We start from the raw sequence: 14,486 nt of genomic DNA on the forward strand, positions 1-14,486 counted from the left end.
GGGCTACATGCAAGGATGACAAGCTTTTCTAGGTGCTACAACGGCTACGTATACTAGATGTAGCCAAGATGATATCATACACAAATTCCCAACATGAAATCCGTCCGCCCCTTTTACCAGTCCATGGCCCCCACCCATGGTCCCTCTTCCCTTCGCTCTGGCCCCTCCAGATCCAATTTATCCAGCGCCCGCCGTACATCCACCAGATCCTCCACGTCCCGCTGCGCCTGCGACCGCGCATAAGTCAGCGGGCAGTCGATCGAGTCGCACAGTATCTTGTCGCTGAGCGGGGTCCCGCTACATGACGCGCAGATCTTGTGGAATGCTGCGAGCTTTTCTTGGGCGAGGTGTTCGCGAGATAGAATAGTGTGCGAGGAGGTCGATGGAGAGTCTATACACAGCTTGCAGATGCCTTGTTTGTCAGCTTTGAGCACCCTGCACCAAAAGGCCGAAAACAGCTTACCTGACGGCGACTCTGCTCCGCAGACAACGCAATGGCTCGACTTGAAATGGCTGTCAATACGCATCTTGCCTCCGGCCGCCTTGCTTGATTGGGCTGCTTGCTCATATCGTCCCGCCCGCTTGACTCGGGGCATCGAGTCGAACCAGTTCTCGACGTCCGCTCCGACCAAGTTGAAGATCCGAGACAGAGGAGGGATGAGGAGGTTGCGGATGTAGTACTCCGCGTCGATGCCGAGGGATCTACGTCGTCAGCTGTTTTCCTCGTATCAAAAGCGGAGAGAGGGATCAACGCAGCTCACCGATTAGCAAGCATCTCCTCTGGCATCCGTGCTCGATCAATCAACCGCCTCCCGTCCGCGTTCGAAACGATATATGGAACCCGCTCAGCGTACTGCGGCTCGTCACGCGGATCCTTCAAGATTCTCCGGTAGGCCACCGCAGCTCCAGGCGGAGGAACCCCTTTGTCTCTGTCACGATCAGCTGTTTGCTGCCGAACACCTGTGGTCAAAGGGAAACTCACGAGTACGACCCTAGCCTGACCTCTTTTGCCACTATAAACTCCTGTGGCGACACCCTGCCTTGCAGTATCTTTGTCCACTCCTGCCGGCAGAACTCCTTGATCTCCGACAGGTCTTGATTCCGAAATAACATCTTCAAGCACACCTCCTCGATCTTTTGTTGCGCCGGGAAACCGTCCCGCCGGATCGTCTCGATACCCTTAGCGTCAAATACCGGCTCGAGCTCGTCGGGATGTTCGTACTTGAAGCCGACGTAGCGCTTCTTGGCCATGAGGACTGAACCCAGATACACCTGGAAAAGTCAGCTCTACCCCAGCACATCAAGCCAATAGCCCCAAAATCAGCGTACCTTTTCGAACTTGAGCTTGACTGGCTTCGGGTTCATGGCTGTAACAGCATCGGCGATGTCGTTCCCAATCTTGAACGCCTGATCCTTGGATCGACCAGGGAGGGCGACAAAGAGGGAGTCGGTGTCGCCGTAGACTACTCTGGCGTCCCATTCCGGCCGAGAGTGGATCAGCTCTTGAGCCTGAACTTTAGTGAGACCCCCTCCAGGCGAAGAGAATGATGCTCACCTTCTCCAGTGTCTCTCGCCCAGTCTGCACGATTGAGTCGGCCACTTCGATACAAGGCATACGTCCAGAGTAGGTGGCGCTAGTGTAGCCGTAGGTGACATTCTATCCATAAGCCGGTCGTGCTATGCTGGCGGGCTTGGGCAACTCACGGCCATAAGTTTCAAACCAAGTTGACGAGCATTCAGTAGCGATAGCAGAGTCTGAATATGTCAGCCATGAATCTCTTGCGGCAAGCTTCATGTGCTCACTTTGTTGCCCTTAGCACCCTTCATACCCTGCTTGACCATCACTCGAGTATCCAGAATTTCGCCCAACATCTTCGCCAACAGGCTCTTCCGCACCGCCGGCTTGACGAACACCATCCCGTTCGGAGTGACTGATCCGTCAGTTACGCGAGGGGATCCAGTGATCCAGGCAACTCACCAGTCAAGTAATCCTTCAACAGCTCCAACAACCCATCCGCCACCTTCAATTCCGTAAACCCAAACTTGTCCGTCCCCTTGAACTTCTCCACCCTACCCAGGCACGTCGAATAGCAGATATTATACGCGATCATGATGGACGGGTACAGACTCTGAAAGTCGAGCACGAGGATGGGATGGGTATAGTACTTGCTTTCGGGCTCGGCGATGAGCGGAACGGCGAATGGAGCGTTCTGCAGTCCAACCTGCTGCTTCGAGGGCGAGACGAAGACGAAGGATTCGGGCTTGGCGATGCGGAACATGAAGGATTCGACCTTGAACTGAGAGCCGCGGAACATGACTGACGCAAAGTCGACGCCGAAAACCCGAGCAAATTCGCTAAACGATCAGCTGTGATGATGCGTATGTTTGACTGTGAGCTTACGCATTCTTGGTGATGATCTCTGCCGCGTCGATGATCTCGCAGTACATGACGACTCGCTGGAAGAAGTACTTGAGCACGCGATTGGTGTGTTCTGGCGTCTTGCTCTTCCACAAGGCTGTAAGACTCGCGGCTGAATAGCGAGGTATACTGCCGGGTCAGCTATGCTCGTCCGAGCAAGTATGGGAGCGATAACTTACCGTTGATGCAAGAGGTGGAAGGCGACATTCTCAAAAGAGTACTGAGTTAGGTTGATCTCGGCTCGACAGATCCGCCAGACGTTCAGGACGTGCCGACCTGACACTTTGAACGTCGACGTGTGCGTGGCGGAGTAAAAATCCTTCCTGAGTCCAGTATGACCACCGACGACTCGCGACAGCTCTTCGGTAAGGTCCATTCCTGCCATATCAGCTACCTTCTATGCGATGTTCGATGCCCGCTTAACTCACCGAATGACTCCTGCGCTCTCGCAGTCACATATCCCCACGAAGCGTTATGCAGCTCCCATCCACCCAGCACATCCGGATCCCAGCCCTTCACCAGATCAATCAACCAATTGATTAGATCCAGCTCAGAGTCGAGCACCGTACAGGGTATCCCGTCCAGCTTGGACCGCCCACCTCGAGTCTGCGCACCATCGACAACCGCATAACCAGCATAGTAGCCAGGAAGCGAGGTGGTGTTTGGCAGATTTTCGTCCTCGTTCTGGTAGCAAAAGAAGATGGAGGTGATTTCGTCCTTTTCCGGATCGGGCAGGAGCTGATGTCGGGACTTGGCAAAGACCTCGATACAGAGCACCGACATGTTTTGGGCTTCGCGCTCGGCGTCCTTGCTCTTCTTCTTCTGGGAGAATTTGAAGCCGAACCGGTTCTTTTGGGTCGGACCGGAGAGTTGTGAGTTGGCGAGCGCGTGAAGATGCTCTACATCGTCAGCCGTGTTCGGCCCCGAAAAGAGAAGCTCACTCACCCCTCTTGTACAGCTCCACATCCTCGTCATGGCACCACTTGACCACCTTATCCAACCTCGGTGGCGGAACCGCATACTCCCACCCTCGAGGCACCCGTACACTGGCCGTCCGCTTCGTCTTCAACCACCGCTTTGTCTTGGGCGTGATGCCCGTGACATCAAACTCCTGCAGATCCGCCACCGTGTTCCCCTTAAGCGCAAACATGCGCCCAGCAAACATCTTGGCCCGAGGCGGGACATCAACCGGGTTGGAATAGTACGGTTCCTGATAAATGACAGTGGGGATGCCACTCGACTCCATCGTGGCCGTTACATCCCGCGCGGACGGTGGAGCGAGGTAGAATTGCCATGCGTCCTTGGCAAAGTGGACGGCCGGATCGGTCGAGTCCGAGCTCACCGTAGGATGGCTATGTGCCGACGAGGCGCTCCGCTGGCTCAGCTGACTGAGTTGAGACCGCTGAGAAAGGTTGGGGTGTTGAGTGAAAGGGTTCTCGGGCTCGTCTATTGGTCCAGCCATTCGGACCCGCTTCTTTGGCCTTTCCGACGGAGCGTCGGCCGCATCGACAGCCGCTGCGAAGCGCGTGGGGTCATTGCTAGACGGCAGCTCGACCCCTGAAGTCCGCTCCGCCGATGGGACCTCCTCCGCAGGCTCGTTCAGCTGCGTCGGACTCGACATCGGAATGACCACCTTGACCTGCACCGGCTGAGGCGTCGGCTCCGTCTTCCCCGACTCCGACGTCTCGATCGAGGGTTGCTGCTGAGCCGGCGCGAACAGCATAGCGACATCATCACTATCCGGCTGCGCCGAGATCTCCTCAAATTCCGATTTGACCTTGACCTCCGGCAGTCGAGGAACCGCTCGAGGGGTCACTTTTGAGGGACTCTCGTCCATCTCATCCTTTTCAGGTGAAGGTGACCACGGCCCGACCGACCTTTTTGACGGTGGGAGGATGACTGTATTGACCGGCGGCCAGGCCGCATGTTTAGAAGGAGTGTTGAGCGGGGAGGGACCGTTGGTCTTTTTGGCAAATAGGTTGCGGACCATTGAAGTGGGCGTGGCATTGTCGCTGACGGGTGTAGCCGGACCAGTAGGTGTACGAGGCCGCTGCGGGGTGCCTGGACGATCATCGTATGGATTTGCAGGCGGTGTGAGCGATACCGAGGAGCGGTCCATGATAGTACTGCGAGTCAGCGATCGCACAGCAAAACAGACGAGCAGACACACCTGAGATCGCCCCAACCGGCCAACTCCCTCATCCGCTTTTCCCGCTGATACCGCCTCGCGTCTACCGAACCCCCAGACGAGCCCGTACCCCTCGTTGTAGGCGTATGTGACGTCGCATCGCCATCTCGCCGCCTTGGAGTGGAAGGTCTACTCTCGAAGCCTCCAGTCACCGTCTTTCGGAATAGTGCGTCTAGCTCCTCATCACCATACTCGTGGTCACTCTCCTCGCCTTTTGGCGCCGCCTGCGTGGCTCGAAAGTCCCGCCCGGCGTCCGCACGCTGCTGGACATCCTCCGTATGCCGCCTAAGAGCCGCCTCTTCCTCTTCCTCCTCGTCCGGTGCGGCGCCAGTATCGCCTGCGATGTACTTGGAGTCCACTTCGACCTTCATCTCCAGCATGGGCGCCTGGGTCATTGCGAAAAGGTGGAAAGGGTTGCCTTCGCCCTCAAGGAGGTCATCATCGTCTTCGTCCGATGAGAACGCTTCGACGTCGTCAACGGCTGCGGGCATGGGCTCGTCGTCAAGACCAGCGGGCGGGAGTGGGGGTGCGTCAGGATCTGGCTTGATGTATTGTGAGGGCACGGCAGGTCTGAGGGGTGATGAGGCGAGCTGACCGGGTGGAGGAGAGGAATGTCCGATGGGTGAAGAGGGGGCGATAGCAGACGACGGTCTGCCCTTCCTCGACCGCTTAGATCTTTGTGTCGATTTGGCTACTTTGTCGAGTTTGGGCCAATGTGCCGATACAGCTTTGAATGTGGTCATGACCCACTACATGGATGAGCTCTGATCACCGGGGCATCTTGACTCTGATAGCTCACCCTGTCGTACTTGAGCTTCTCACCCTCCTTGCCCGCCCTGATCTCGCCCGAGAATCGCTCAAACGTCAATCTTCCTTTCCGCCTTCTCTCTATCCCCATCCGTTCCTCCAACATCCCCCAGAGCTCTTCCGAGATCTTCCAATGACCGCCCTGATTCTCATGCACTTCTTTCCCGGGCACCTTGTATCCTAATTCCTCCATCGACCGACCACCCATCCCCAAACCGGGCATCATTGCTTCTTCAGCCAAAGACTGGCCTCGCATCGACCGACGTCGGCGCTCATCCTCCCATAGCTCCGCTACGGCGGGAACGAGCTTCTCCTTGGGGTCCAGCGGCTGCTGCAGGAGCTCAACGAAGTCCTGATGTAGCGCTCGCGGTTTGAGTCCGCGCCTATTGATGATCTGGTTGGGGAGGATATCGATTTCTAGAGGCGTATGCGAGTCTTTGGGTGGAGAGAGTACGGGTGGATACACCATATCGGAGGGGACAGTGAGGGAGTTGAAGATGGTGGTCGGACCCTTTCCGGGGGAATCGTAAGGATCACCCTCTGATCATCAGCTCCCTTCGGCAGGTGCCTAGACCAGTCAAGTCACAGCTCACCAGGAAGAGGCGCTCTGAATGTCCCACCACTCAGATCCAGCCAGCCGCAACCATACAAGTCAAAGTCGCACATGAACTGCAAGACGTGATTCATGTGCGCCTCGTGCGGCTGCCATTCTCTCCCTAGTACCGCCGGCTTCCTTAGCTGCTCCAGCGCCACGTACATCCTCTGGGGGTTCACCAGGCTGACCTTGAGGAAGTAGTTGTAGCCCACATGGTAGCCGTAGAACGGCGTCCCCTTGACGAGCATCACCGAGACGACGTGTAGGTGCTTCGGATCGGTGCCGCCGCCGTACTTGTTGGACGCTGATGTGGGATTTTGGCGCATCGCGAGGCAGATGGCGTGGTTGAGCGACACAGCAAAGCGCTGACAGAGACGCACGACTCTTTCGGGCCGAAGAGGGTCCGTAGAGTCCATAGGATACGGGACGTAGAAGTAGGGGTAGCAGAGGTGTATGTTAGCGCATATCTTCTGGAGGGCGGGCGTGGTGCCAAAGATCCGGATGACGGGTGCGTGATGAGGGAGTACACCCATAGGTACGGCCGTAGCGAATTGCGGAGGAACGTAGTAGTTGGCCAAGGTAGGTAAGGGGGTCGACATGGTTGATGTGATGTGGGTGATCCGGAGGCGGAGGATGGGCACCTCGGGAGGGTCCACCTCCGGATCATGTTCGGCAGACATGGCGATGTCTATGGGCAGGTTCCGAGGATGAGGCTCATCGCGGAGCGGCGACCCAGCTCCATATTGGGCGGGAAGTCGCAGTGATCAAGAGAGAAGGGGGAAGTTTTATGTCAACAGTTCCTGGTTGTAGTCCAGCGACCTGAAGGTGGAGGCAGGTTTCGGTCATGCCCGGGCAAGTGTGGCAGAGGTCCGGGCTGCCGATGCTGCGGAGGCAGTGGAAGGCAACGAAGCGGCTCGGTCAAGATGGGCAGAACGAGGCTCACACGAGCTACGGTGACCAAGCGGGAAATCAGGAGATTGCATCTACTCATTCCTTCTCCAGCGTGTAGTGAACATCGCTGACATCCCTCAATCGCTTCGCCGCCTGCTCAGCCGTCAAGTCCCGCTTGGTCTTATCAGCTGCGTTTCATATTGTTGGAAAGTGAACTCACCTGAGCTTCACCCATCATCTCAAATCCAACCAAGAACTTGCGCACGCTCGCACTTCGCAAGAGCGGCGGGTAAAAGTGAAAGTGCACCTGGGCGCGGGATTCTTCTGGCACGGAAGGTGGAGTAGGAGCTTGATGAAGGCCCATAGAGTATGGGAAGGGGCATCTTTCTGTCAGCTTTGTTCCCTAATATCAGGAGAGGAGCAGTCCAGAAAGCTCACTTGAAGAGATTGTCATATCGCACCAACACCTTCTTCAATATCCTGGCCAACCCCGCTTGTTCGTCCGCCGTGAGCTGCAGGATGGATGGGATGTGACGTTTATATGGCAGTACTACAAACCATCAGCTTCCTGCCTGATTGTGGTGGGGCACAGAGGACTGACGCAATATTTCGAAAGGCCAGATAGCCCAGAACGGTACTACCGCCACCCACCCACTCTCATCGATCTCCACCACCCTCTCTTTCCGTGCGACCTCTTCAGCCGCGTAAGAGAGCAGCAGACAAGCCTTGCCATCGGGATACGTGGGGTGAGAACCTGACGCCGCCACGGCCGTGGCGTGTCCTTCCAGATTTTCAAGCTCGACTGCGGGCTCTTCAGGGACGCTAACATGTAAGCTGCTATCTGTACACTCGGACACGGAGGCGGCTGTAGGAAATCTAGCTTACTAGGATAAGGTCCAGACCTGGCCATGAGGATGAGGTGCCGAAGCGCCCATCATAGCCCCGCGGTTCTGATGATCAGTCTTGATCTCCAGGACGGCTTCGGAGAGTGTCTGACAGACAGCAGCACATGATTGTGCAGTCACACTGAAGTTCGGACAGGCATGGCTCACCTCAAAGATCTGCACATACCCCTCCTCCCGCTGACTCTCCCTCAGGAACCTGCCCTCGGCCTCATAAACCCCCTTCCACCCCTCCACAACAGCCTCGATCTCCTCCGGCCGCATCATCGCCAGCGTGAGATCATGCCTCGGGTGGAAACAGATCACCTTGCACCGCCCGCGGACGGGTCGGGAGGCGAACATCTGGCTGATGCTTTCGGGTCCTGATTCTTCCGGGTTTGAGGGGAGGAAGGGGAGGGGAGCGGGTAGGAGGGCGGGGAAGTCATTGTTGAATACCTTCGAAATTAGCAATCACGGTCAAGCAGGATCTGAGGATTTTGCCAGTAGGTGCCGGGTTCTAAGCCAGGACGAAGAGACCCGTAGGGGATGGACTCACGAAGGTATTGTCATAATCTGGGTTTTTCTCCCCGCCCATCCGCTCATTCCCAGGACATAGATAACACTTCGAATCATGCTTCGGCAGCTGAGCAACTACAGGCTCCTCTGTCTGGCCCTACAATCCGTCAGCTCTCGCTCGACTGCACTTCAAGGCCAAGCAAGGCTGAGGCGGACGCACCATCCAGGGCCGCTTGGTGCGGTGAGGCGAGACGAGGACATGTTTGCCTGTCAGTGGGTTGTCTAGCTATCAGTACGATGACAGACATCACTTTCGCAGATACGTCCCCAGGGACATCAAATCAGGGGCGTGGAAGGGGATACGCTGAGAGAGCTGGACTTACAGCGACGATGGGGGTGTTCGGTCGGCTCGAAAGCTACAGATTCTTCGGCCATCTTTTTGGATTTTGCGATATGTGATGACTAGACTTCGAGGTGGTATTCTCTGACCTCGGCGCGACAGCCAGCTTCTTATAGTGTGTCCTGGATGATGAGCATTGCCAAAAGCTACCTCGACGTCGCCCAAACATGCGAGCAGAACGGGAATATACCTCGCTCGGCCCGGTCATCGGCATGCCGTCATCCGCCGGAGCTCAGGCTGCTGTGCGAACGGGAATTTCGGAGCGCATGTTGCACATCGCAGAGCTCACGAACGGGAATCTCAGGCGGGACGTTGGCGCGGGAGCGAGCTAAGAGACAGAGTTGATACATCTTGCATTAGAGATATTGCCCATCTACTTGACTAGCAAACTATACTCTACATTATCCCTAGCTACGTCTGGTCCCTTACACCCAGCGCGCCTGACCTCCAAATGGGCTCGTTTGTACCCACCCCTGCTGCGTCGATTATAGGAAGGAGACAGAGAAGAAAAGATGGTAGAGGTACAGGTATGATGCGGGCCCGGTAATCGTACGTGTTTATAGGGTGTCATCCAAGATGCCCGGAAGGTGGTGGGGGATGGTGATTATAGGGGGAGATGATGGTGGTAGAGCCCGATACAACGGAGGAAGAAGGGTCGAGAGGGGCGGTCCGAATGAGAGCCGCCGAATCGACTCGATGATGGGTTAGAAAGGGAAGGTGGCGAAATAGGGGAAAGGGATATGGCCGCCGCCGAAGGTATGGATGAGATGATATTCGACGCCGATAGATGTCGACGCCGTGAGCGACACCAGCAGAGATGGAGGATGAGATAGGTGATGAGGGGAGAGGGAGGGGTAGCAGACGGGAATGTAAAGGGGGAGAAGCGATGCGAGTTCAAAAGAGGTGTTTAGGGCGACTACCTGCCCCAGGAGAACCATCCAGCCTTCTTCTTCTCGGGAGCAGGGTTGTACTCCTTCTGCATCTCCCCGAGAAGCACCTCAAATGCCTTGCCTGATGCTATCAGCTTCATTCGCAAACTCGATAAGCGTGGAAGTGACACACCGACATTCTTATTATCCTTGGCTGACGATTCGACAAACGCCGCGTTCAGCTTCTTCGCCAGAGCTTCTCCCTCCGCGGTCGTCACCATACGACTATGACATCAGCTCCGCCCGCCATTCATGCAGATATGTTGAATCGGGTCGCTCACCTCTTCTCGCCAAGATCTGTCTTCTGGCCCACAACGACACATGGGACTTTCGCCAGCCCCGCAAAATCCAGAATCTTGTCATGGACAGTCTGCACCATGTCGAACGACTGGCGCGACGTTATCGAGTAGACAAGCAAGTAGCCGTGTACGCCAACCGCATATTTCGATGGGAAGAGAGTGTACTCGTCCTGCGATGTCAGCTATACCCCTCGCCAGCGGAAGGAAGTTCGTAGCTCACCTGTCCTGCCGAGTCGATGATCTCGCAATCATACTCCTCGCCGTTAAACTTGACCGCCTTGTGACTCGTCGACTCGATAGTGGGGAAGTATGATTCTTGGTATGTCGGCGGGGCGATGTACTGTTGCGTCAAGGAGGTCTTGCCTGTCTTGTCAGCCACTACCCAGCATACTGGAAGGGCGATTGGCTTACCGACACTTGGTGCGCCCATAATGACGACTTTCCGCTTCATCGAGCTCGCGCTAGGGGCGGACATTGTGCGGAGGAGATAGGTGGGGGAAGGCGGGGGTGTGACGAGGATTTCCTCTTGTTCGAGGCTTGGCCGACGGGGTTTAGGGGATCGGTACAGACTAGGTCTGTGCGGCGGCTGCGGCGGTGGAGGAGGAGTTGGTCGGGGTTGTGGTTGAGGGTATAGGCCGGGATAGAGGGTCGCAAAGTAGTCGCTGCCGGGGACGGAGGGTGCTAGGGGTGTGGTAGGACTAGGAACGAGGACCGCGGTCTGTTTGGGTGGAGATACAATCAGGCGGGTAGGGGAGGGGCGAAGTTGGGGGAGGTGGGTGATGGCCGGTGAGCGTCGAGACGAGTCATTCGACCGGACGCGAGAGAGGGCGTAGGAGGGTGGAGATCGGTGGTAATGATGATAGCGAGGTAGAGGCGAATATATGAGATGAGGCGGGGAAGAAATGTTTGCGTCAGTGTGATGTTTGGGAGGAGGCGGGTGAAGATTTGATGATGATGACGCGGGTGAGACTGGGAAGGGGAAGGGGGTAGTAACTGCGGCAAAGGTATTGACAAGCGGAGGAGGAGATGGGGGGCGATAAGACGGTAGGTCCATGCGCGCAAGGTACGGGCGATAAGAGCTTGAGCTTGGAGCCGGCGGAGCGTGTGGAGTCGCGAAATGCGAAACGTCCACCCACACACGGCGGGGAAGGTAGAGTTTGGTGGTGAAGTATGGGTCAATGACAATGCAAGTTGGATGACAAGGTCAAGGGCGACAAAGGCAAAGACGACAAAGCAACAGAGGGACGGTGGCGAATAGGACCCCCTCGCAACCCCTCCGATCCCGGCTTGATATATGCCTTGCCTTGCGCCTCGCATCACACCCCCTCCTTCTGCTTACATCCGACGATCGCCCGCCTCCCCTGGGCACGCGACACACAGCACGAGCACTCGCATCTTCTATCGGGCACAGCGCCGCTGCACGGAAGGAGGGCACGCGCAACATCTTGTATGTGCGGCGACACACCTCGGAGGGGGAGAGAACAAAGGTGTTGATGATGGAGATGTGTGGAGAGAGGACCCCGTCAAAGCCGGCGGTACCGGCCTCGAAGGACGCTTTTTCCGCTGTCCGGCCAACACGGCCCCAGAAAGGGTGGGGACGAAGGAGGGTGAAGTGTGAGGCATGCTTCTTTCTCTTCGGGCTTGGGAGTAAATGCACAGCGTGGAATGGGGTTTGAAGGGTGTGGGTGGGAAAGGAGGGGACTTTGAAACGCGCACTGAACAACGAGGCACAGAGAAAAGGAAGATGGAAGCCAGAGATCACGCCGCGAGCATGCATACACACGGAAGAAGACACTCACGACTGGCAGTATGCGCTATATGCGACAAGTGGCCTCTGGGTGGAGATCGTTCACGACCGGAAAGAGCGGGGAGGAATCGAGCTCGAGAGCGCGCCTGGAGTTTGATCGAAGCGGACTGCGCGTGGATGCTGAGCCTATACACAGATCGTCCGTGACAAGATGGTCTGCGGTCTGAGCTGTATGTCGTTGTAGATGGGAGGTAGAAGAACGATGATGAGTGAGGAGGAGAGTCAAGGTCCGGTGGCTGGGAGATGTGCGCGCTGAGGGTGGTCATCGGATTCCGGTCCCGACTGCGGTAAGGTTTCGGTGCACGCGAGTGAGAATGCCGTAATAAAGGGACCGGATGCAGCATGTGGCGGTGTGGCAGATCTGAAACTCTCCGAGCGGCCACATCAGCAGCTCGGCAGGGACAGAAGTCTGGGAGGAAAGAGCAAGGAAGCCGTAGCCAGAGGACTCTGGATCAGCAGCGCAGGGTGTACCCTACGAGCGCTCAGCGAGAGATGGGCAGAACAGAAAGATATCGCATTGAGCGCTACTATACAACCTAATCTCCCGCCATGTATCCGTCCAGCCGTCTACACCCGCGTCGCCGATTCCACCGACGACCTCTCACTTGGCGCCGCCGTCGACAATCTTTTGGCCTCTATATTCTCCCTCCTGTCTCTCAGCCGATCCACTATCTGCGGTGAGACGATGAGCAGCGCGCCAAGGAAGAAGGCGATTGCGCAGAAGATGCCGGCGTAAGTGAAGCGACCGCTGTTCATTTGGACCAGTTCTGCTCGTCAGCTACCGCGCCAGCTTCGACCTGTACGCGGGCGGGGTGTAGATGAGCAGAAAAAGGAAGGGATGACTCACGACCACCAGCTACGGGCCCAGCGAGCAACGTAAACCCCGACAATGTCCAAATCATCCCCACCCGCATCCCCAATTCCTTCACTGGCGAGATCGCCGCACACGCCGTCGGGACCAGCGCGATCCAGGGACCGCTGACCAGCCCATAGATGAACAGTCCGACCACCACCACCGGCGTAGGCATGGGCCATCCCGTCCAGAAGGCGAGAACGGTAATGCCGCAGCAGATGGCCGAGGTGACAAAGACGCGATAGACGCCCAGGCGGTCCGAGAGGAACCCGCAGCCCGCGCGACCGGTCATTGAGCCGGCTTGGAGGATCGTCACGGCGTATGATTGGAGACTTGGAGAGAGGTTGTTGGAGGATGCGAGGAGGGGGGCGTTAAAGTATGGGACGAACCAGCTTGATGGTCAGCTGAGTACGGGGGGAAGGGGCGGGTGGACTGACCTCATCATGACCATGACGGAACCAAGGAGGAGCATGGTATACCTGACCTCCTTGAATGGCGCCTTGAGCTGCCTGAGCGGTGGAGGCGTCCTGTTCGGTAGTCTCGCATTGAGGAAGAACCATGATGGGAGCATGAGCACCGCGTTCATTCCTGCCAAGACCAGGATGGTATTTCTGAACGCTGTCATATCAGCTTCATCCCCTTTCTTTCCGATAGAGACTCACTCCAAGTATCAAAGAGCCGATTCAGCATGATCGGGTAGATCACACCGCCCAGTCCGACGCCCGTACTGACGATCCCAGTCGCCGTGCCCCTCTTCTTGAGAAACCAGTGCCCCACCACCGCCGTCGCTGGGGTGTAGAGAACGGATCCGGATATCCCAAAGCACGCATGGGCGAGCATAAATTGATAGTATTTCGTCGAGAAGGCTAGGCCGATGAGCGCGCCGATAGAGAGAAAGTAGCCGAGGATGACGAGTAGGCGACACCCGTTTGCGTCAAAGTATCGGCCGGCAAGGAGGGAGCCGGCAAATGTGAGGGTGAGCTGGACCGAGGCGATCCACCTGAAGGTCGGCACGGCCCAAAAAGGGAAGCGAAGCGTTGGATGAGGACGTACGCTACTTGAGATCGGGTGTAGGCCGATAACTGATCCGAGAGGTATTTGGCCTGGAAGACACCAAAGCTCGTCACTGCAATATCAGCGCCTCCCCTTGCCCTCCCAAATCACCCTTTCTCTCCGCGAGAGCAGACACTCACCCAGTCCATGCACACAGAAAAGAACAAATACCGTCGAAGCCACCACCGCCCATGCTTCAAACCCTCCATCAGGCGGCGGCCCCACCCCGCTCAACTGCCGCTCCACGTCCGGCCGATCCGTCAGGACCCTCTGCAGCTGTACCGGATCCGAAGGGAGCGGCGGCGGGTAATTGTCGAACCCATCATTCACACGTTCGGAGGAGTGGTGGTGTGTCCGGCCAGAAATACGGGAGATTATAGGTGTGAGCGAGTAGAAGGCAGGCGTGGGGGTTACGCTTCGAGATAGGGGTGGCGCGAGATCGGGCGGGTCCTTGGCGTCGGAGGTGGGAGAGGACATGCTGGCCGCTGGCGAGATCGGACTATACACAGAAGTAAATCTGAGGGTATGATGGGTATATGTACAAGTTCTAGATGCTCCTTAAATCTGCAAGTTGAGCATGATGGATAGAGGTCGACGATAGACCGGACGGAGTGCCGCCTTGGAAATTGTTGAACCGTGCCTGGCTCCGAGATAAGCGGCAGAGCCGGCGGGAGATAATACGGCCGAGTGCAGCATTCCTCGGAGACAGATGAGACTGACTGATTCTGTGGAGCACCAAGGAGCGACCAGGTTCAGAGGACTAAGCCAGATCATCCCATCATATAAGCAAGCAGCTACGCTATCAACATCAACAAATATCAATAGTCAAAAGCAGAAAAAATAAATGC

At 56.8% G+C, this 14,486-nt stretch overlaps 4 protein-coding genes across 4 annotated transcripts; all 4 read right to left on the reverse strand.

Annotated features, from left to right (window-relative positions):
- Nucleotides 1-113: 113 nt before the first annotated feature.
- On the reverse strand, nucleotides 114-6,689 carry MKK02DRAFT_23450 (uncharacterized protein; the record flags this gene model as incomplete). The annotated part of the gene is made up of 17 exons (XM_053086734.1): nucleotides 114-412; nucleotides 464-702; nucleotides 762-929; nucleotides 983-1,272; nucleotides 1,330-1,509; nucleotides 1,556-1,657; nucleotides 1,705-1,755; nucleotides 1,804-1,931; nucleotides 1,979-2,355; nucleotides 2,402-2,548; nucleotides 2,599-2,797; nucleotides 2,848-3,318; nucleotides 3,365-4,545; nucleotides 4,590-5,101; nucleotides 5,171-5,356; nucleotides 5,407-5,954; nucleotides 6,008-6,689. The coding sequence occupies 17 exons, from the start codon at nucleotides 6,687-6,689 to the stop codon at nucleotides 114-116; spliced, it is 5,760 nt and encodes a 1,919-aa protein (XP_052947653.1).
- A 307-nt stretch (nucleotides 6,690-6,996) lies between these two features.
- Nucleotides 6,997-8,732, reverse strand: MKK02DRAFT_22238 (putative UTP-hexose-1-phosphate uridylyltransferase; the record flags this gene model as incomplete). The annotated part of the gene is made up of 9 exons (XM_053086540.1): nucleotides 6,997-7,074; nucleotides 7,121-7,283; nucleotides 7,339-7,450; nucleotides 7,502-7,722; nucleotides 7,786-7,850; nucleotides 7,953-8,237; nucleotides 8,338-8,454; nucleotides 8,518-8,579; nucleotides 8,681-8,732. 9 exons carry the CDS (start codon nucleotides 8,730-8,732, stop codon nucleotides 6,997-6,999), a joined length of 1,155 nt encoding a protein of 384 aa, XP_052947654.1.
- Nucleotides 8,733-9,613: 881 nt separating this feature from the next.
- On the reverse strand, nucleotides 9,614-10,400 carry MKK02DRAFT_31426 (small GTPase superfamily; the record flags this gene model as incomplete). Its single annotated transcript, XM_053088288.1, has 5 exons — nucleotides 9,614-9,708; nucleotides 9,760-9,851; nucleotides 9,908-10,095; nucleotides 10,146-10,288; nucleotides 10,337-10,400. The coding sequence occupies 5 exons, from the start codon at nucleotides 10,398-10,400 to the stop codon at nucleotides 9,614-9,616; spliced, it is 582 nt and encodes a 193-aa protein (XP_052947655.1).
- Nucleotides 10,401-12,299: 1,899 nt separating this feature from the next.
- Nucleotides 12,300-14,115, reverse strand: MKK02DRAFT_42258 (putative transporter; the record flags this gene model as incomplete). Its single annotated transcript, XM_053091905.1, has 6 exons — nucleotides 12,300-12,499; nucleotides 12,580-12,977; nucleotides 13,023-13,203; nucleotides 13,248-13,585; nucleotides 13,639-13,711; nucleotides 13,779-14,115. The coding sequence occupies 6 exons, from the start codon at nucleotides 14,113-14,115 to the stop codon at nucleotides 12,300-12,302; spliced, it is 1,527 nt and encodes a 508-aa protein (XP_052947656.1).
- Between the last annotated feature and the right edge of the window lie 371 nt (nucleotides 14,116-14,486).

Source organism: Dioszegia hungarica (assembly GCF_025882075.1).
Source record: "Dioszegia hungarica strain PDD-24b-2 chromosome Unknown MKK02contig_6, whole genome shotgun sequence".
Taxonomy (NCBI): domain Eukaryota; kingdom Fungi; phylum Basidiomycota; class Tremellomycetes; order Tremellales; family Bulleribasidiaceae; genus Dioszegia; species Dioszegia hungarica.